Consider the following 22087-nt stretch of genomic DNA (forward strand, 5'->3'; position numbering starts at 1 on the left):
ATGTTTTGTTCTATCATGCTGAACCTGGTTGTGTGCTATGTTATTAGTTGCTTTATTGTCACAATACAGCCTCATAGACCCAACACTACCTACTTTGAGTTCCTTAATTAGAGACATTAGCCACATTAGTTCACAAATTCCTTATGTCATAGACCTGAACTTTGTTTCAACACTGATCTAAACACAACTTGTTTTTTTTCTTCTGTAAGTCACCAAATTTCCTCCAACAAAGGTACAATACCTGAGAGTAGATCTATTATTATTTATAGAATCTGCTTAATCTGCATCATAGTAGGCTTCAACCTCTAGATGACTATTTTTAGTGAAGACACTTTTGAGTCCTTTTTTAATATCTCAAGATCTTTACCACCACATTCATGTGTTCATCATTTGGAGCATGCATGAACTAACTACAACACTAAATGCAATATTAGGTTTAGTATGTGCCAATTGAATTACCAACTAGTTTATTAACTGCAGTATGTTCTGTTGATGCTCCAATTTTGTCCTTTACATCTATTGGTGCATCTCCTAGCTTGCATCTCAACATTCCTACATCTTTCAAGGGGTTTCAGACATACTTTCTTTGTGACAAACTTCCCTTGATCGAGACTTGAATTGCAAGGAAATATCTGAGGTCCTCCAATTTTTTTATTTCAAACTCCTGTGCAAGTATCTTCTTTAACCACTCAATTTCAGCCGTGTCAATTACCAGTTAGTGTGGGAACAACTTGCTTTGGAGGTATTTAAAGTGTAAATATTACCTATTTGGCTTGGGCTATGGAATAGGAATTGTGGTTGAGTTTGGATTTTCCAACTGAATCACCGCTTCTTCAATCTCTCCACATCATTTTTGTTCAGGAAAGTTTCTAGAGATTCCTTGAGTATAGATGTTTGTTGAGGCTGCCAAGGTCATCCTTGTCTCTAGGTTTCCTTCTATTAGATGAAGCAAATTTTGAGGTTGCCAATGCAAAGCTTTAGGAGGTTGGATTCTCAGGTCTACAAAGCATTAGTCTCTTTCAGCCTTCTTCCCCTCAAACATAAGCAAATACCTCTCTCATAGAGAGAAGAAGGTCCCTCTTTCCCCATCATATCCTTTGACTTCTTTGTATCTTTTGTGCACCCCATTTCCACATCTTGATAAAGATTCAATTCTAGCCAAAGTCCTTTTTTGAATATTGAAATATTCTGTGATAGACTTGGTACCTTGTTTCATGGATCCAATTCTAGCAACCGTCTTCTTAGAACACATATGAGTGACATCCTCCCGGATGTCTTTTGTGAATGTTAGTATGAGATAGGTCTTACTGATTTCAGGCTGAATAGAGTGCAATAGCCAGAACATCACCCATTGAATTTTCTGCATCCCAGGTCTCAGGCCAAGGATCATCAGTTGGTGGAAATGAGCTGCCTAATATGTAGTTCATTGTCCTTTTGCTTTTCAAGAATATTTTGGCTGATTGGGGCTATGTCATGAAATTGAACTGATTCAATTTTGAAATTGTAATTTTCAGAGTAGGATTTCCAGTAGAAAAAAAGTTTAGGATTGAGTGTGGAATTGGTGAAAGTAACTGTTTCAGAGGTTTCTGACATTCTCAAGGGATAACATGAGAGAAGATTAGGTCCAGGTTAATAATGAAATGGTGATCAAGGCCAAGGACTAGATCAATGATGAAGGCTAATCACAGAGAAGGTGTTCTCAGCAATAATGGAGAAGAGAAAAACTTAGGTATCAACCTTCTATGATACCATAATGGCTGAAAAATGGAAACTGGTCTATCATTCCTCTGAATAGTACACATATATGATACATACAGAATTGCCTTCTCTTTGGACCAAAGAAAGGAAATGCAACTAGTCTATTCTATTTACATCTGATTTTTAGGAATATAAAATAATTTGTAGACCATTACACAATCTGTTCAAGGAAAAATGAAATAAGTCATGATTCTATCAATATTCCTACATATTGCTTGGGGAGTAGGTCTTTTTAGGCTGTTTGTATGGCTTCTTTTTGTTTCTATTATTGGCTCTTAGTGTGCCCCTGTATATTTCCTTTGTTCTAAGGTTACAACTTTTCTTTTTCTAGTCTTCTTTTATCAGTATACATCTCTAATTTGCCCATAAAAGAAAAATTGTCTTGTTATGTCTTGCCATATTAGCCATATTTAGGCAATGTATGCCAAAGGCCCTTTCAATAGGAAATATTAATGAACAGAATAGGCTACTCTTTGTGCGACTTATAAAGTTTTTTATTTTTATTCTTTCTTTTTTGGTTTGTTGTTGAACAGGGTTTGACAGTTGTAAATATATCAGCAACAACATTCCCACAAACATTGGATTGGCTGCATAGTTATCTTCTTCAGGTATACTCGTCTTCTAATAACTTTTCCATAATGCTGTGTGTTCCAGGCCATGTGGCTGATGCTTCTGTGCAACAACGCCCCACCCCCGGGGTTGGTCATCAGTGTTTTGATGCACCTTGTTTAAACAGGGCCTACACAGAAGAACAAAACTGCTACTAAACACTGTAAACCTGTGCCTATACATGAGAATCCACAAAGCCAACCAAGTTTGTCATCACTAGACAGTAGAAGCCAGTTGTGCTGGGTTGGAAACAAATATAGAATGTTAGATCTTCATTACTTTCATTCACCCTCCTGTGAATATAATTAGTTATTCTATTTTCTCATTCATGTCCTCTACCCTTGAATGAAAGAAATGACAGCTTTCTCTGGGACCATGGAACGGAGTTATTCTTCTTCCAGATAGTAATAATCACGAAGATCACAGTGACTTCTTTACACTCCATGTATCTCTTCTTTTCTAAACATTGTGGTTTGGTTTAATGCTTGTGTCCAAGATGTGCCTCCTCAGAGAGTGGATGCCCTCACATCAATCCTGGTACTGAAGAAGAGGCTCAAATTTTGCTTTTCTGGAATGTGTTTTGACTTTGCAAAAAGAGCAGTCTGAATGTTGATTATGAAAATCTTCTAACACATGTTTCAACCTTAAAATGTTTCATAGCATGAGAATCGATTATTTTGGATGAAACTGTTCGGAAGGGAAATATTTGATGTAGTAATTTCAAAAGCCATTGGAAAAGTTTGCATGGATATTTTCTGCATTGTACATCCCAATGTTGACAATTATTATAGCTGCCAATATTTGGCGTGGACAGGGTGGTTAGTAATGGTTTTATTTGGGGTTTGTTTTAAATAACACTAAATGAATCAGAACTCACCTCCAAGTGGAAGAGGCTGAGTGTTAGGGCTATTGGCGTAGTTCATCAGACTTGTTGAGTAGTTATTTTGATCCTTTGGTAAATAGGAAGAGTATACACATTTATTATTGAGCATAGAATCAGGCCTTCTGTGGGTTATTGGATTCTCCCATGTTTTTTCCAAGTTCAAGGGGACAGATTCATGGATAGAATTGAAGATCAGTCTTGGGAGGATTCTTGGTGCGCATATGATAGTTTGTTTTCTAGATTGACTTTTGTTGCTTCTGTAGAAGTGGTGACTGATCATTAAAATTGATCAAGTGAGGGAATCTTGTGAAATCCACTAGTAGGGAAACTTAGAGCTTGTTTGGGAGTGATTTTGAGAGTGTTAGAATTGCTTCCTAATGTTTGGAAGTGCTTTGTTATAGAAATCAGGTGTTTGAAAAACTTTTAAAAATCTAGAAAATCACTTACAGTGATTTCTAGACAATCACTTGTTAGGTGACTTTTCTAAAAATCATTTTTTTTTTTTTTTGGTTATATAACATTATCAAAAATATTGTCAAAGCACTTGCTTTGTTTATATCTAAATATTAAGTGATTTTCCTTAAAATCACTTATAATAGAATTACTACTAACAAAAGCTCTACAGATTAAAAAGTGCTTTAACCAGACTCACTCTCAAATGGGTTTTAATAATTTTTTATGGATTTAGTTAAATGCAGTAGAATTTCTTATGGGGTGAGGGAGGAGGTGGGGTTTACATAAAATTAAGTGGATTTTGGGCTCATCTCTAAGGGGAAGTGATTCACCAAATTTGTACAGCTATAAACACAGTTAATTAAGTTTTATTGAGTGATTGATTTTGGGGCTGTAAGGAGTAGTATAGCCTACATGTGTTCTGTGTTGGGCTTATAGATGGAATCTGGCCTGCTGTGGTTTTCAGATTGTCCAATGGTTATACTTTTAAGAAAACCATGAGATAGCACTTTTTTCAAGGGTATTGAATTCATGGAGGGAATTTAATGAGTTTTGGTAGGATTTTTTTGGCACAGTGGAGGTGTCAGGTAGTTTGTCCCTCAGGTTAGCTGTAGTCTATGGAATGGAGGTGGTGGTTGGTCATCAAATGGAGATTTAAGCTGAATCCACCTTTTAAGAAAAAACAATCTTTTATGCTAGGAACTTTCACTCGTTAGAAGTTGTTAGTGTGATTCAAATATACGTCTATGTCCATGGGTTGCCTCCACTCTGGTTCTTTTGCATACTAAAAGAAAAGAAATTGATTTTCAGCAGTTGCATTCTCTTTAATCAGTGTATTTTTTAAATGCAGTAAAAGATTGGTCATGTAAGCTATTGTTTCTGCATTGCCATGTTGATTGCCATCATGCCATGCATAGAAAGAATGCCCGCTTGTGGTGACACATACATGCTTATGACCTTAAAAAAGGCAGGGAAAATTAAGATGTTGTGGTCAAGTTTGAAACTGTGGAGAAGGTATGAAAACATGGTAGTGAGCTCTTATATTATGCTATAGAGCCCAAATCTATTGTAATGTTAGAGGAAAAACTCCTGTTGTCAAGAAAAGGGGGAAAAAGTTTCTTCTCCAAAGACTTATTGAGGAATCTTAAAAGTATGGGTTGCATCATGCATGTCATCATTGGGATCTTCCTTTCTCAACACTAGCCATTATATTTTCCAGCCATTGATTTGAAGAGATGGTAGTGCGCCCTGAATCATTATTTTCATTTGGGAAAAACTTCTACATTAAATAGTTGTTATGGCATATATTTAGCTAACACACCCCTTAATCATACAACAGGCTGCACAAAATATACTTGTATTGCATTTTTTAACTCAAGAAAACCACAAATACTTTTATGATTCATATTTAGTACAGGAACTACCCTGAGGTATCATAAATGGTTAAAACTTGTAACTTCTTAGCTGTTGATGGCACTGTTCTTATAAACAGAGCTGTCTTATGGTTTTTTGGTTTTTTTTTTTGTTCTCTCTTTACCATTCTCAGTTGCTTCGGAGTGTATATTAGTGCTCTCGTTCTCTTTGTTTTTAGTCTTACTGATATTATCATTCTCATACTCTTCCTGGCACTTGTTTTCTCCATCCAGTGTATTGAGCAAGGTATTTCATCCAAGTCCAGTGAAAGTAGTAGGCAAGCTGAAACCTAGATTACATGCAGGTTTAAGCTTGATCAGCGACAGGTATGAATTACATGTATTGGCTCTAAAACTGATATAAATATGGATTACTCTGAGAATGTTACATTATTCCAATCACATCTTAGATAGGGGAAGGTAGCATGCTAGTTCAGATGCATGGATTTTCCTGCACGTTGATGAGGATATTTTGATTTGTTAAAATGATTGCACTAGATTGTTTTGTCAAGGGACGAAAAAATTCTAAGGCCATGTTTGGTTGGCCAGATATAGCATGGGATAAGATAAGAGATGAGATATTTTATCCTATCCCATGTTTGGTTGGTGATGGGATAGGATAAGTTATCCCATCACTTATCCTATCCTATGTTCAACCAAACATAGGATAAGATAAGTGATGGGATATATTATCCACCCTCTTTTTTTTTATCCCTTTTACATGGGATATGTTAATCTCATGGTAAGATATGAGAGATAGATATCCTATGTATGATAAATTAATTTTTTTATCAATTTTTTATTTTTTAAAATACTCATTTTACAAATTAAATTTATGATTAAAAAAGGAAAAACTAAAAAAAATATTAATATATGATATATAAATTATTTTTATATATTAAATAATGTAATATAAAAAAATTATTTGTAAAGTTCAAATAATTTAATCATGAATATTGTTAAATATAACCAAATTTTCATTTTTAAAATTAAAAATATTTAAATGTGATATAATTTTTATCTTAAACATTGAAAATAATATATATTTCAAATTATTTTTTATTCATTTCACAAATTAAATATAAATATAAGATAATATAACATATCCTATTGGATATGCTACTTTAAAATATAATGGATATGTATATCCAATGATATTATATCCCATTGGAAATTGTGAAAAGAGAAAAGGGAGAATCACTAATTTTTGTTATTAAAAACTATTAATAATACACATTGGACTTGGGTATATATATACATGCTAGTGATACCCACAATACAATAAGGAAAAAAAAAAAAAAGTAAATAACCGAAATAACTATACACTATCTAACACTCCCCCTCAAGCTGAAACATATATGTTATATACACCAAGCTTGTTACAAATGTATTTAATTCTAGGACCTCTGAGAGATTTAGTAAAAATATCTGCTAGTTAATCATTTGAATTGACAAAACTAGTCGCTACACATCTTGGTGTGATCTTCTCTCTAATGAAATGACAATCAACTTCAATGTGTTTGGTCTTTTCATGGAAGACTGGATTGGATGCAATATGCAAAGCGGCTTGGTTGTCACAGATGAGCTTCATCTGTTCATCCTTTCCTAATCTCAACTCCCGAAGAAGATGTTTCAACCATATGAGTTCACATGTTGCTAGAGCCATAACTCGATACTCGGCTTCAGCACTAGATCTGGCCACTACATCTTGTTTCTTACTCTTCCAGGATATTAGGTTACCTCCAATAAAAACACAATACCCGGAAGTGGAACGTCTATCTGTGGGTGAGCTAGCCCAATCTGTATCTGTGTAACCAACAACCTGGATATGACCTCTGTTCTCGTATAACACACCTTGGCCTGGTGTGCTTTTGATATATCGAAGAATGCGGATTACAGCATCCTAATGGCTATCACATGGTGACTGTAGGAATTGACTAACAACACTTACAAGAAAAGAAATGTCTGGACAAGTAATGGTGAGGTAGTTCAGTTTACCTACAAGTCGTCGATATCTCCCAGGATCTCCTAAAGGCTCTCCCTGTCTTGATATAAGTTTGACATTTGGATCCATAGGAGTGTCTACCGGTTTACAGTCTAACATATCGGTGTCTTCCAAGATGTCTAAAGCATACTTCCTTTGGGAAAGAACCACACCGGAATTGGATTGAGCTATCTCAATCCCTAAGAAATACTTGAGTTTCCCTAAGTCTTTAGTCTGAAAATGGGTGAAAAGGTGTTGCTTTAGTTTCTGAATACCATTTTGATCACTGCCTATAATGACGATGTCGTCCACATAAACTATCAAATAAATACACTGCCTCAAAGAGTTATGATGATAAAAAACGGAATGGTCTGCTGTACTACGGAACATGCCAAACTTCTGAACAGCAGTACTAAAACGACTAAACCATGCTCGAGGAGATTGTTTCAAGCCATATAGAGAACGGAGTAACCTGCACACTAAACCAGACTCCCCCTGAGCAACAAAACCAGGTGGTTGCTCCATATAAACTTCCTCAGCAAGATCCCCATGAAGGAAAGCATTTTTAATATCTAATTGATAAAGAGGCCAAGAACGCATAGCAGCCATGGAGAGCAATAGACGAACAGAAGCTATCTTGGCAACAGGAGAGAAAGTGTCACCATAATCAGAACCATAAACCTGAGTATAGCCTTTAGCAACTAAGCGGGCCTTAAGGCGATCAACCTGACCATCAGGGCCAACCTTAACTGTGTAGACCCAACGACAACCAACTGTAGATTTACCGGAGGGTAAAACAACAAGATCCTAAGTGCCATTGGAGTGTAAAGCAGCCATTTCATCTACCATTGCCTGTCGCCAGCCTGGATGGGAAAGAGCCTCAAGGGTGCTCTTGGGAAGAGAAACAGAAGATATAGCAGAAACAAATGCAAAATAGGGTGAAGATAATCGATGGTAACTCAAAAAAATTGTAAATGGGATGAGAAGTACGAGTAGATCGATTACCTTTCCGAAGAGCAATGGGTAAGTCAGTAGAAGGAGGCAGAGTCGGGGCAGGAGAAGCCAAAGGGATAGGAAGTGAGTCAGCAGGTACCTCGGCCAAAGAAGGAGGAACAACGACACGATGATGATGATGATAAACCTGAAGTGGGCGAGAAGGCACTGCATCAGGTTGGGAGATAATGGGAAGGGGTAAGACTTCAAAAACAGGAAGAGACTCAAAGGTGGAGAAGAATGATGAGTCCTCAAAGAAAGTAACATCAGCGGAGAGAAAGTAGCGATGAGTCTCAGAGGAATAACAACAATAACCCTTTTGAAGTCTGGAATATCCCAAGAAGATGCATTTTGTGGCTCTAGTAGAAAGTTTGTCCTGTCTAGGAGTGAGAATATGAACAAAGCAAGTACAACCAAAAACACGATAAGGAAGGAAATAAAGTGGTTGGTCAGGGAAAAGAAGGGAATGAGGAATCTAATCGTGTAATATAGATGAGGGCATACAATTAATCAAATAACATGCTGTAAGAACAGCATCCCCCCAAAAACGAAAAGGAACATTACTATGGAGAAGGAGAGTACGAGCTGTCTCAACAAGATGTCGATTCTTACGTTCAGCTACCCCATTTTGTTGAGGAGTATGAGCACAAGAAGAATGATGAAGGATCCCATGTTGGGACATAAATGAAGTAAATGGTGCAAAAAAATATTCCCTGACATTGTCACTACGCAAAACACGAATAGAAATATTGAACTGGGTTTGGATTTCAGCATAAAATTTCTAGAGAATAGAGAATAACTTAGTTCGATTTTTCATTAAAAATAACCAAGTACATCAAGAATAGTCATCAATGAAAGTGACAAAATACTAAAATTCTAAAGTAGACGCGATTCGACAAGGACCCCAAACATCAGTGTGGACAAGTTCAAAAGGAGATTTTGCCCAATTATTCAAACGCTTTGGGAACGAGACACAATTATGTTTCCCAAGCTGACAGGACTCACACACAAGCGACGACAAAGATGAAAAACGAGGGACCATTTTCTGGAAGTTGGATAAAATAGGGTGGCCCAGGCGACTGTGGATGAGGAGGGGAGCATAAGTGGAAATGCAAACTGCAGGAGTTGAAGGCGAGGTGAGGTGATAGAGGCCTTGAGACTCACGTCCTATGCCAATCGTCTTCCTCGTACTTCGGTCCTGCAAGGTCACAAATTTATTAGAGAAAGTGATAGAACAGTTAAGAGTGCGAGTTATTTTGCTGATGGAAATAAAATTAAAAGGACACCAGGGGCATAAAGGACAGAATGAAGAGGTAGGGAAGGGAGAGGATGAGCTAAACCAAAACCTTTAGCCATAGTTTGGGAACCATTAGCTAAAGTAACAGTAGGTAAGGCAGAGGTAGTAGTAATAAAAGAGAAAAGATCCTTATTACCAGATATATGATCAAAAGCGCCAGAATCTAGAATCCAAGGTCCAAGAGAAGATGTGTGGGTAAGACAAGCAGAAGCATTACCAATTTGGGCAACAGGAGCAACAGAAGCTAACTTAGTGGCCTTATAGCAGAGATAGTCATCATACTCACTGTCAATGAGGGATATACCCTGAGATGTGGAGGAACTGGGAGGTTGAGGCGACTGAGGATCAGATGACTGAGCCACATGGGCAGTGCGGGGAGGCCGCCCATGTAATTGATAACACCGATCACGAGTGTGGCCAACCTTATTGCAATAGGTGCAATGAGGATGTTGGCCTCTACCTCGGTTACCACTGCGTCCTCCTCGAGAGTTAGGTTGAGAAACTAACACAAAAGAATCTGAAGTGTTATCAGATGGCAAAGTCTGAGTGGAGGAGATACGGAGGAGGCGAGCAAACACATCATCCAAGGATGGAACAGAGGAATTGCCAAGAATTTGATCGCGGACGGTCTCAAAATCTAGACGGAGGCCAATAAGCGTAAGAACCATGAAGAACTTGTCAATCTGTGTTCGTTGATCCCCAACATCAGTAGTAAGAGGCATCACGGTCAAGAATTCCTCCTTAAGAGAGGCAATTTGGTCAATATAAGTAGATAAATCCATGTCTTGTTGTCTGACATTGACAATAGAAGAAGCCACCTTATAAAGACGTTGGATATCGTGTATAGCCCTTTCACCTGATTCCAAAATTTAAAGCATGTTTTGTAAGCTCAAAGATGAAGCAGAATCTTAGGATCAACTAATTGCCACAACACACTACATAAGTGTGCATATATCTTCCTCCATTGTAATATGTCAACCTCAGGGGTATCCGCCTCCTGCGTAACAAGGTGATCCTCATAACCTTGACCCATAAACCAAAGCTCCACAGAGGCAGATCAAGACAAATAATTTTCATTGTCAACCAATTTCTCCGAAATAATCATAGGAGATCCAGATATGACAGAGGAGAAAGTGGAACTTTTAGTAGCCATATCTACTTATCTGGAGAACGAAATATGTTTGGATCGAAGAGAGCCCTAATACGACTTCAGATTGCGGCTAAAAGAAGAAAAACCGAGGATCCACAGTTGTGATAGACCAAATAGTAAAGAAAAACAAATGTGGCACTACTGGAAGGGTAGAAGAACACTTCCTAAGACACATGCAGGGCTCGGGGTGGAGAGGAAGTCACCAGAGGTCGCCGGAAAGGCTGTTTGGAGGGCCGGCGAAGACAATGAAAACCCAAAAAATGCACTTGCAGGGCTCGAATGGCACAAGCACAGATGGAGAGTGGCTAGACGACGTCAGGCGAGGCTGGAGGTGGAAGCACATGGCCGGAAAGTGCTCCACGCACCCTCACGCGCCAACATGTGAGATTCAGGCCGTCGGAGAAGAAACGCGCGTGGCCGGCGCATGGCTGAGAATCTCCCTCCGGTGCTTTGAGAAAACTTGAAGATCTCCTCTTTGTGCACCTGATGGTATGGTCGGTGTCGGAAAAGGACTTCGCCGGAAAAGTCGCCGGCGGTGAGGGTTTTCTGACGGCGATACGGTTGATCGGAAAGCTTTAGGAGATGGGAAAGGTGACCGGAATGAAACACGGTCACTGAAAGATTTCCCAAAATGGATTCACGGATAAACCAGAAATAATTAGGGTTTTTTTCTCCCTAGTGTCACAGGATGCTTCAAATGACCCTCCCCATGGGCTTATATAGGAGAAAGGAAGCTTCTGGAGACTCCTAGGGCCATCTACACTAAGTCATTGGTGGGAAGAGTGTGGAAGGTTCTAGAAATGCCTAGAGATGTCCACACATCTCTACACTATGGTGGAAGGCATGAGAGGAGTCCAAGGCTTTCTAGAAGATTCTAAAGATCTCTTGTATATTCTTGTACATAGGGTTGTACATAGAATAGGGTAGGATGTTCTAGAATATTTTTGATTTGTAAGGAACCCTCCAAGGTTCCAGATAGTTCCATTGGTGCCTATAAATAGGTGAGGCCCTCATTTGGCCAAGGCACCACCCAAATCACTTCCTAACCAAGCAAGTGAGCTTCCAAGCACTTGTAAAGGCTTCTTTAAATAATAAAGAGCTTCCATTCTTTAAGGAGTTGCCTACTAAGCTTCTTAAGCTTTCGAGTCGCAAGTGTCTTAGCCGAGCAAGCTAAGCATTGGGGATCAAGGCTGACTTAGCAAGATCAAGCGTCTTGACTTGCCTAAGTGTCGCACGGGCTTAGTGAACGACTAAGTCCGTGACAAGTGGTATCAAAGCGCGGTTACGAGGTGGGCATAGTAAAGGAAGCATGTCAGGCTCCAACGTGGATGAGTCTAGTGAGCAAACCCGTGGGAGGGAGACCGAGCCTGCTGCACGAGGCAGAGGCAAGAAGGATAAATCTCGTGATGCCGTTGCTAACATGGAGGCAAGGCTAGCCAAGGTGGAGCTAGCCATGGGTGACACTCGGGAGGGGTTGGACTTGATCGAGCAAGGCATGGAGAAGGGCTTAGAGGATCTAAGGGAGCAGATCCAAGACCTTCGTGAGGGGGTGCAAGTCTCACAAGTTCAGCCAGTGTCACACGAGGAGTTCATGTCCTTCCAAGGAAAGGTCTTGAGCATGCTTGCTAGCATGGAGTTAAGGATAGAGGCCTTGGCCACTCGAATGGAGTCCCGAGACCAGGAGGTTAGGCAAGAGCTGGCCATCTACAAGGCTGCTGTGTCGGCACGGGTCATGGCCACACATGAGGCATCTAGGGTGGAGGTGCCGAAGCCACATGGGTTCAGTGGCAAACGGGATGCCAAAGAGTTGGATAACTTCTTATGGCATATGGAGCGATACTTCGAGGCTATCGTATTGACGGATGAGGCGGCTAAGGTAAGAACTGCAACCCTCTACCTTACTGACACAGCTACTCTATGGTGGCGTCGAAGGTTTGCCGATATGGAGAAAGGCATTTGCACCATAGAGACGTGGGAGGACTTCAAAAGGGAGATCAAGTGGCAGTTCTACCCCGAGGACGTGGCTTACCTGGCTAGGAAAAACATGAGGCGTCTCAAGCACACAGGCTCGATACGTGACTATGTCAAGGAATTCTCTTCGCTCATGCTTGAGATTCCTAACATGACTGAGGAGGAGTTATTATTCAACTTCATGGATAACCTGCAAGGGTGGGCCGAGCAGGAATTAAGACGCCGAGGTGTTCAAGACTTAGCCACTGCTATGGCAGTAGCAGAGTCTTTAACGGATTATAAGAGGGGAAACTCCTCCAATAATGAGTCTTTGGAGGATAGCCATGCCATGGGTGGGGGAGACGAGGTTCCAAGGGACCACAATGCTCCTAAAAATGGATCAGGCAAGACGTCTAACGTCCGAGGAGGAAGGGGTAAGGCAGAAAGGAAAGAATTCACGCCTAAAATCAAATGCTTCCTATGTGACGGTCCACATTGGGCACGAGATTGTCCAAAGAGGAAGGCGCTTAGTGCCATGATCGAGGAGAGGGAGCAGGAGGACGAAGCACATATGGGCTCAATGCAGCTACTAGGTGCCCTCCAATTCAACCCGAAGCCTAGTACGCCTAAGACCTCCTTACTAGCAGGGGTGCAAGTAAAGGAGGAAAAAGGGGAGCGAGCTGAGGTAGCCCGCACACACATGGAAGAGGTCACCAAGGGAAAGGTGAACTCAATGGGTAAGAGGAAGCAGCACTCTAAGCATCGAAAGCGCACGGGTCTGCATCCATATGGAGCCTCACGGGAGAAGGAGGTGAAGAATATCCTAGCTGAACGGGTCACCAGGAGACAAGGGGTCCCTCCTGTGATAGAGTATCTAGTCCGATGGAAAGGACTACCTAAGAGGCAGGTAAGCTGAGAACATGCAGATGCCTTGAGAAAGTTTTGGAAACACATCGAGAGGTTTCAGAATGAGGCAACGACGAGGACGTCGACGGCATCGGTGGGGGAGAGTGTCACAGGATGCTTCAAATGACCCTCCCCATGGGCTTATATAGGAGAAGGGAAGCTTCTGAAGACTCCTAGAGCCATCTACACTAAGCCATTGGTGGGAAGAGTGTGGAAGGTTCTAGAAATGCCTAGAGATGTCCACACATCTCTACACTATGGTGGAAGGCATGAGAGGAGTCCAAGGCTTTCTAGAAGATTCTAAAGATCTCTTGTATATTCTTGTACATAGGGTTGTACATAGAATAGGGTAGGATGTTCTAGAATATTCTTGATTTGTAAGGAACCTTCCAAGGTTCCAGATAGTTCCATTGGTGCCTATAAATAGGTGAGACCCTCATTTGGCCAAGGCACCACCCAAATCACTTCCTAACCAAGCAAGTGAGCTTCCAAGCACTTGTAAAGACTTCTTTAAATAATAAAGAGCTTCCATTCTTTAAGGAGTTGCCTACTAAGCTTCTTAAGCTTTCGAGTCGCAAGTGTCTTAGCCGAGCAAGCTAAGCATTGGGGATCAAGGCTGACTTAGCAAGATCAAGCGTCTTGACTTGCCTAAGTGCCGCATGAGCTTAGTGAACGACTAAGTCCGTGACACTAGGCTCTGATACCATGTGAAAAGAGAGAAAAGGGAGAATCCCTAATTTTTGTTATTGAAAAACAGTTCATAATATATATTAGACTTGGGTATATATATACATGTTAGTGGGACCCACAATACAATAAGGAAAGAAAAGGAAAAGGAAAAGGAAAAGTAAATAACCTAAATAACTGTACACTATCTAACAGAAATCATATCTTAGAATATGCATATCCTATCCAATGGGATATGATATCTTAGGATATACATATCCTATTTTATCCTATCCAATCAGCCAAACATAGTCTAAGTTCTTTACGACTGCATGTTAGTTTTTTTTTTTTTTTTTAAATAGCAAATAAATAAAAGAGGATTCATTCCAGAAAAAAGGGAAAAAATACAACAAGGCTCAAATCAAACCCTTTTATGCCAAGCAAACAACTTCAAATGAGCTCTACCTTAGAAACTATGTGATATGGACCATAGTTGTTAAGTACAATATATGATATAATACAATAGTGCAATACATTTTTTTAGGGAAATTAATACTTGTGGTCAGTCCCTATTTTATCTTAAAGCATATCTACAATACATTTGATATACAATACAATACATGGTACTATAATGCAATGATATAACAAGACATACACCTTTAACTATTTTTCATGGTTTATGTAGAAAACCAAATTCAATTTTTTTCTTTTTTTAAAGAATTATTATATTAATTTTTAAAATGTAATTTAAGATTAGAAATTGATTATAAAATGGAGAGAAGGGTCAAATAATCCTACATACAAGCTATATACCTGTTGTTAAAATCACATGAAATATTGAAAATAAGGCTTGATTGAATACACTTCCTGTTTTTTGTTTTTAAAAATGGAAAATAGTAATAACTCTTATATAAAAAGTAGAAACTCTTATACAAAAAGTATTAGTTTACCTTGTGTTCTTAAAAATTACTTTAAAAAAAATTTAAAATTTGAAGCAGTAAAAATCTTTTACTACCCCATTTTTAAACAGTTTTTAAAAATCGATATTGGAGAATTATCATTGGGATAATTTAAAAGTTGCATTGAAAATGATGGTAAGTAATGCATTTACTTAATATATTAGTTTTTTGCAGATTTTTTTCGGTAAGGAAAGAAAGATGAGAAATGTTATGCATAATTTTTCTATTTATTTTTCATTGTGTGTGTGTGTGTGTTCATTTATAATACATGATATGATAAGATCATAATATGGAAAAATAGAAAAATGATACACAATATGTTTTATGAGTTTAAAATCTATGCTATTGACCAACAAGACCCATTTTCTATTGAATATGATGTTACTGAATGTTATGTTATAGTAGTTATTGAATTAGAGTTGACAAGAACAAGAAAATTTAAGCAGGCCCATCAGTTAGCATGAAACTATGTTTGGTTTGACATGTTGCCAGACAGCAGCTTGAGGCCTGGCTCAAGAAGCAAGGGGTTGGGTTCGGGACAAGGGAGTTTTCATATACAATCCCATGTTACAAGGGATAAAGAGGAAAAGAAAAAGAAAAAAAAAAATGAAAGAAAAGATTACCTATGAAAGGATGGTAGTAGCACCCTTCAGTGAGCCTAAACAATAAACTGTACCAGGACACCAGAACCATTATTTTTCCTTCAACCAAGACCCACCAACCTGTGCAGCTTTTTGTTGTTTAAATTGGGCACCTCAATCTTGCTATCAATGCTATCTTCAACATGATCTAATTATGATCCAACTTGGCAAGGCCAGCATGTCACCAACTTTTTAAATTTTATTCTCTTTCTTGTCATCTGTTCTCTGATATTTTCCTTCTCCCCATGTAGATAAGCTTTTGGAATTCTGTATTCTGAAACCAGTGAGGGTGCTGAAAGCAACCATGTGGGTGAACCTGCTCAACCGTGAAGGATTAAAATTCCAGAAAGCCAATCCCCAAACAAGTTAAACTGGAGGACCAGGCCAGCGCCTCTTGTAAGATTGACTTCCATAGTACAACTGGAAGTCTCTACTTTTGGAAGGAGTGTTCCATAATGCAAGACCATTGTACACTGATTGTTCCCTATACTATTCTAACAGCAAAACCTGAAACTTCACAAACTTATCAGCTGCTGCATTCGACAGACCAAATCCCTGATTTCAGGGGGATTTTAGAAGACCTAGGAATATGGATAGATAAATTATCACTTTTTGAAGGACTGCATTTTTGCTTAACTTCATATTATGTTTATGACTTGGTTGCATTTTTCCTTGAAATGCATTTAGTTTTATTATGCTCACTCTTCATTAGTAATTTATACAAACATATAGAATTATAATCACTGGCATTATCACTAAAAGAGATTCAAAGTGGTGTATAAGTTGTTAGCCCTTCTAACATCAGTCAATATTCAAGACGTAGCATTTTTTAGCCCTTGGGGCATCTGGTGTTATTTGAAATGTGACACAAAAATGAACCTTCAGAATTGCTTTCCTTATGCCTAAAACTGGCAGTGGGATGTAGGCTGAAAGAACCTCAGACCACCTTCTTGGCAATGGTTCTTGTAAAGGCAGTAGTTAAGAGTTAGTTTAGAAAGTTGTTGCTTTGGTAGTTAAGAGTTAGTTTAGCGACTACCACATGTGCATGCCATTTGTTAGCTTTGAAATTGGTTAAAGATTGTTACAACTGAAAGAGCTATTTAAGGTCAGATTGTAATCTGTATTTCAATTCAATGAAAAGTCCATTTTCAGGTTCTTTTATGTTTATGTTTTTCCTTAATGCATTCTATTTCTGTGAAGCTCGATAATAATAATTTCTTGATTTGGTGCTGACAAGTTTTTGCAACAATTAAGGGTTACAAGTTGCAAAAATTCACTATACTGATACTTTCTCTGGTTATCTCTTGCAAAATAAATTAGACACCTTTCGAACCTTTGTGAATTTCAAAACTCAAGTTGAGTTATAGCTTGGCCTCAAAATCAAGTCAATTCAAATTAATTTCAGAGTTGAATATCATATTTTCATTGATTATCTAGAGTCTCATGGCATTATACATAGGAATTCCTGTCCTCATGCACGTGAACAAAAAGGCATTGAACCCAATCCTCATTTGTTGAATTTGGACTTACTCTTTTAGTCATTGCATGTATGTCTTTAAATTTCAAAATGAGGGTTCTCGTGCCACTGTTTTTCTATCAAATAGGCTTCCTAAAGCAATCCTTGGTAACAAGTCTCCCCTGCAGGTCTTATTCAAAACACAACCGTATTATTTGATGCTCAAAAGTGTTTGGGTGCTTGCTTTCTTGGTATTAGGTCTTTTAATGAACATAAACTTTGGTATATATCAGTCTGTTGTACTTTTCTTGGTTATAGCTTTGAATTGCAAAGGTTATAGATGTCTTGATCCTAATGGTCGTTTTATTTATATCTTGGGATGTTATATTGACGAGTTTTCATTTTCTTTTTGTTAAACATTCGCAGTCTTGCTTTCATAATACATCAATGACTACTCCTGGACTTACAGGTGTTCCACCCACTATTATTCCTACCTTAGTTGCTTCACTAAGAAAATCTTGGTCACAGTCACAATCTATTGATGTTCCAACAACACCTATTTCAGATTTATTTGCTCTCCCTTCCCTTCTCAAAATGTCCAATATGTTCGTTAATAGCAAAATATGTCAGTTCATATAAGTTCTGTTCCTTATCATTATGCTTTAGATCCTCCTACTTTTGCTACTGACTCTATTGAATTAGCTCTTAATCTTAAGGTACAAAAGCAAGCTGCTACTATCAATGGGTATGCTATGATAACCAGATCTAGGTCAGGGATTTTTAAGCCTAAGGTATTACTTGCAGCAACAAAACCTATAGGTATTTCTTATGTTTTGCAGCAAGAGCATTGGGGGGCTCTAGTGATGGATGAGTTCTTAGCTCTTCTATGAAATTAGATTTGGTCTTTGGTTGCTCCACACCTGGTAAAAAAAGCAGTAAATGGATGTTTAAAGTAAACGAGAATTTAGATGGATCCAATTTAGAAGTATAAAGCAAGGTTTTTCGCAAAGGGTTTCCATCAGTAAGCAAGATTCAACTTTAATGAAATGTTTAGCCCTATGGTTAATCATATTATAATCAGAATTATGTTCACTTGAACTTGTTCACACTGTTGGTCTATACATCAACTTTATGTAAACAATGCTTTCTTGAATAGGCCTTACTGGAAGAGGTCTCCATGGAAGAACCAGAGGGGTTTGTTGATCCGTCTACACCTCATCTGGTTTGTAGATTACATAAAGTCACCTCATGTCAAGGGGTCCCAACACTCCAATGATCAGTGGGCTAAAACTTTCTGTTAGAAGTGATCCAGTACAAGATGTGTGGTTGCATAAATAGGACCATGTTTGGTGCATTTCATCATGCATCAATCACTTGACTTGAAATTGCATATAATGTTAATAGAAGACTCTTAGATACTTGGAAGGGATTTTGGAATATGGATTACATTTTAGGAAATCACCTATTATTGATCCTACTGGGTTTGGTGATGCTGATTGAGCTTCAAACCCAGATGATAGGTGATCTGCATTAGGTTATGTGTTTATTTTGGTTCAAACCTAGTTTCCTCGCACTCTAAGAAGTAGCTCACAATCTATAGATTGGGCACTGACGCCAAATATTGAAGTCTTACTATCAGAAGTCTTTGCTATCAGAATTAAAATATTTAATTTCAAGACCACCAGTAATGTGGTCCTGAGACCCAATCTTTAAACCCAAACCCAGTGTTGCGTACAAGAACAAAACATATGGAGCTGGACCGAGAGAAAAGTTTATTAAAAAAAAACAAAAAACAAAAAACAAAAAGATTGATATATGACATGTTCCTTAGCTTGATTAGACCATTGATGCACTTACAAAATTAGAGCCCAACTCAAGGTACAGAGCTTAACTACTCTGGGTTTGAGGGGGATTGTTAAGGCAGCTTGTTAGTTAGAATTAATTTAGTAAGCTATTGCTTTGTTAGTTGTGGTTAGTTTAGCTACTGCTACATACATGCACATATATCATTTGTTAGCTTTGAAATTAGCTAAGGGCTTGTTTGGTACAGAGAACAGTTTTCTATTTTTCAGAACAAAAACAATAGGAAAACATCTTTGGTAACCAAAAATTATTTTCGATTTTATGTTCTTAAAAACAAAAAACATGTTTTTAGATGATATTTTTAATTTTTTTTTTTTTACTTATTTTTTAAGAGTTGTTTTAAAAAATAATTATAATAGAATGATTAGAGATAAAACACTAGACATAAAAATTATTTAAAAAAAAACATATTTAAAAATATTAAAAACAGGTTAAAAATATTTTAAGTTTCCAAATATATTTTTATTTTACAGAACATTAAAGAACAATTTTCAAAAATTATTCTTAAAAACCGTTTTTCAAAATTATTTTTCAAAACAGTTACAAAACAGATCCCAAAATTTGTTATTTTGTGTTTGTGTTTGCTTTTCTAATAATTCTAATGCATTATTGCCATGGTGGCCTGAGGATCCTTCCACAATCTCTGAGGGATAAGGAAAGCAATCATGGAGAGCCCTGTAATTGTGAAAGATGCCATGAGACATCCAACTCTTAATCCGTAACCCTCCTCCTGTTTGTTGGAAAAGTATAATTGTTCATGCCACTGGGATAACCATTTATATATTAATTATAACTTGAGTAAAAAAAAAAAAAAATAAGGGTAGTTATAGTTACAGCCTTAAGAGGCAACACAACCTAATGGGATTGGGATGGGAAACCACATTTACATGACAAGTTCATGAAAGAAAAGGAAAACAATATATGGTGAAATAGCAGGTGTTTGTGTCATCAAATGTCATCATCCCACAGATCTTGAACTGACTTGTATGGGCTAGTTGTTTCATTAACATAAACCTCTCCTCTCATGATCTTCCTCTCCTCCAACTTCTCTATATCAAGCAAGTCCTGGGCGTCCAGTTTGAGATCAAGGGCTTTCATGTTCTCCTCCATCCTTTGCTGATTAAAGCTCTTCACGATCACGCTTGACCTTTTAGATAATCCCCATTTTAGGGCAACCTTCATAGATGCAGGAGTAGGATGAAGAGAAGAGAGATGTAAGTAAGAACTGAAGAGTGATGAAATCTTCTTGTGTTGTAAATTTGTAATGAGAGTACCTGAGCAGGAGTGGCATTGTGTTTGAGGGCAATGGAGTGAAGAATGGGGCTATCAACCACAGCAGTAGAACCCCATAAATTGCCAGGGCCACCCAAGGGTGAATATGCACTCACATGGATCTTCTCCTCTGCACAATACTCTCTAAGCCTTGTTTGCCTCCACATTGGATGCATTTCCACCTGTTTTATTATTCAATTCATCTCATCATCATATTTTCTACCACCAAGATTATAAAAATAATAAACAATATCATGCCATTAACCTTTGCTGGCTTGAAGAGGTGGTTTTGTAACCAAACATGAAGGAACAGTTGGCAGTTTGAAACTTTATCAAGACAATTCATAAAAATTAATGGGAATGTATATAACGTAAGGTTTGTGATTTATCATTATTGGCTGTTTCCGTTGACTTATCTCTTGGTCAATGCTTCATGCCATCCTATGTTACATCTGATTTTTAAAATTGTCATTTTCAAATTCAATATTATTTAATTTATATCTATAAATTGACCTTGATAATTTTAAAGCTTCTTTATTTAGTTGCATGTACAAAGCCATAAGGGAAAAAAAAATTCAAAGACTCACAATAATTCATTCGTGATGAATGGAACAAAAATCTATATGGGATCATTTGGCATGGTTCTTGATGCATGCTAAAATGAAATGTGAAAGAGGAGGAACCTGATTGACAGCGGGAGGAACCGAGGCGAAGTCCAAAAGGCGTTGGATCTTGTTGGAGGAGAAATTGCTGACACCAATGCCCCTACACAATCCCAAATCCAAGCACTTCTCCATGCCGCTCCAAGTTGTCTCCAAATCCAATTGCTCGAAGTCATCTTCCTTTGGCACAGGGTAGCATGCCCACTCCTTCAACTTCACTGGCCAGTGCACTAGGTACATGTCCAAATATTCCATCCCCAGCCTCCTGCAAACCCATACATTTATATTAATCTTGTACATTTCATCCATTCTTACTTCTTACTTCTCTAATATATATGTAAACATATGCATGCATGCATTAGCTTACTCTAAGGTTTTCTTCAGTGCAGAAACAGGATCATGGTGGTCGCTTCCCCAAAGCTTAGATGTCACAAAGACCTCTTCTCTCTTTATCTTTCCATCCCTTATCGCCTCTGTTAAAGCCTTTCCAACTGCAGGTTCAGACCCATATATTTTTGCTGTGTCAAAGTGCCTGTAACCCATCTGTACGTGTGCCACAACCATATATTCAGTTTAATTCATTCCAAAAAGGAAAAAAAAAAAAAAAATCCCTAGACAAAAAAAGAAGGCATTGTATGAGATTATATACCTTGAGAGCCATATGGACTGCTAATTCAGTTTTCTCTCTATCGTTGTGGAAGCTGTAAGAGCCAAATCCAATGATGGGTATTTTTATCCCACAGTTCAACTGCACCTCGTTGCTCATCCTCATCCTCAGTTTCTCTTTTTTCAACCCACCAAGCATCTACACATGACTCTTCTCTTTGATTACATGTCTATATATATACACCTACAAAAAGTCAACTTACATAACTGTCTTCTCAAGACAATTCATTATACAGAACATTTGATTAAATTGCATTATAATCGTGAAAGAACTGAAGGAGGTTTAAATTATTGAAGTCTACGTATCAAGGCATGGGATCTTCCATGTCCCCTGGGATTTCATGGCATGCCTCTATCCTTCCTTCAAAGGATTCCTTTATAATTAAACCAGGGGTTCTTTTTCTTTTTTGATTTTTTTTCTTTATTAAATTACTCAAAATTCATCAATAAAGTCAACTGGTTGAGAGAGAGAGAGAGAGAAAGAGAGGAGGATGAAGGTGGTATATA

At 38.0% G+C, this 22087-nt stretch overlaps 2 protein-coding genes across 2 annotated transcripts in view; one reads left to right on the forward strand and one right to left on the reverse strand.

Annotated features, from left to right (window-relative positions):
• The window catches only part of LOC117932986, a 90951-nt gene extending 74547 nt beyond the window's left edge, over positions 1 to 16404 (forward strand). Inside the window, 3 exon segments of the mRNA XM_034854327.1 lie at positions 2292 to 2366; positions 5350 to 5442; positions 15913 to 16404. Of these exon segments, the coding sequence (XP_034710218.1) occupies positions 2292 to 2366; positions 5350 to 5409 (135 nt within the window). The 3' untranslated portion in view covers positions 5410 to 5442; positions 15913 to 16404.
• Positions 16405 to 19731: 3327 nt separating this feature from the next.
• On the reverse strand, positions 19732 to 21760 carry LOC117933489 (non-functional NADPH-dependent codeinone reductase 2). Its single transcript, XM_034854867.1, has 5 exons — positions 21564 to 21760; positions 21282 to 21457; positions 20936 to 21179; positions 20255 to 20434; positions 19732 to 20156 (listed from the first exon to the last, which is right to left on the reverse strand). The coding sequence occupies exons 1-5, from the start codon at positions 21717 to 21719 to the stop codon at positions 19929 to 19931; spliced, it is 984 nt and encodes a 327-aa protein (XP_034710758.1). The 5' UTR covers positions 21720 to 21760; the 3' UTR covers positions 19732 to 19928.
• Positions 21761 to 22087: the final 327 nt, after the last annotated feature.

Source organism: Vitis riparia, chromosome 16 (genome assembly GCF_004353265.1).
Source record: "Vitis riparia cultivar Riparia Gloire de Montpellier isolate 1030 chromosome 16, EGFV_Vit.rip_1.0, whole genome shotgun sequence".
NCBI classification, from domain to species: domain Eukaryota; kingdom Viridiplantae; phylum Streptophyta; class Magnoliopsida; order Vitales; family Vitaceae; genus Vitis; species Vitis riparia.

What these genes read in the sequence shown, in the direction of transcription:
- LOC117933489 (XM_034854867.1), bottom strand. Translation starts at nt 21,719, where the DNA reads ATGCTTGGTGGGTTGAAAAAAGAGAAACTGAGGATGAGGATGAGCAAC. An exon ending in GCACTGAAGAAAACCTTAGA is followed by an intron (nt 21,180 to 21,281) that starts GTAAGCTAATGC and finishes ATGGGTTTGCAG; the next exon opens with GAGGCTGGGGATGGAATATT. An exon ending in TTCCTCCCGCTGTCAATCAG is followed by an intron (nt 20,435 to 20,935) that starts GTTCCTCCTCTT and finishes ATAATAAAACAG; the next exon opens with GTGGAAATGCATCCAATGTG.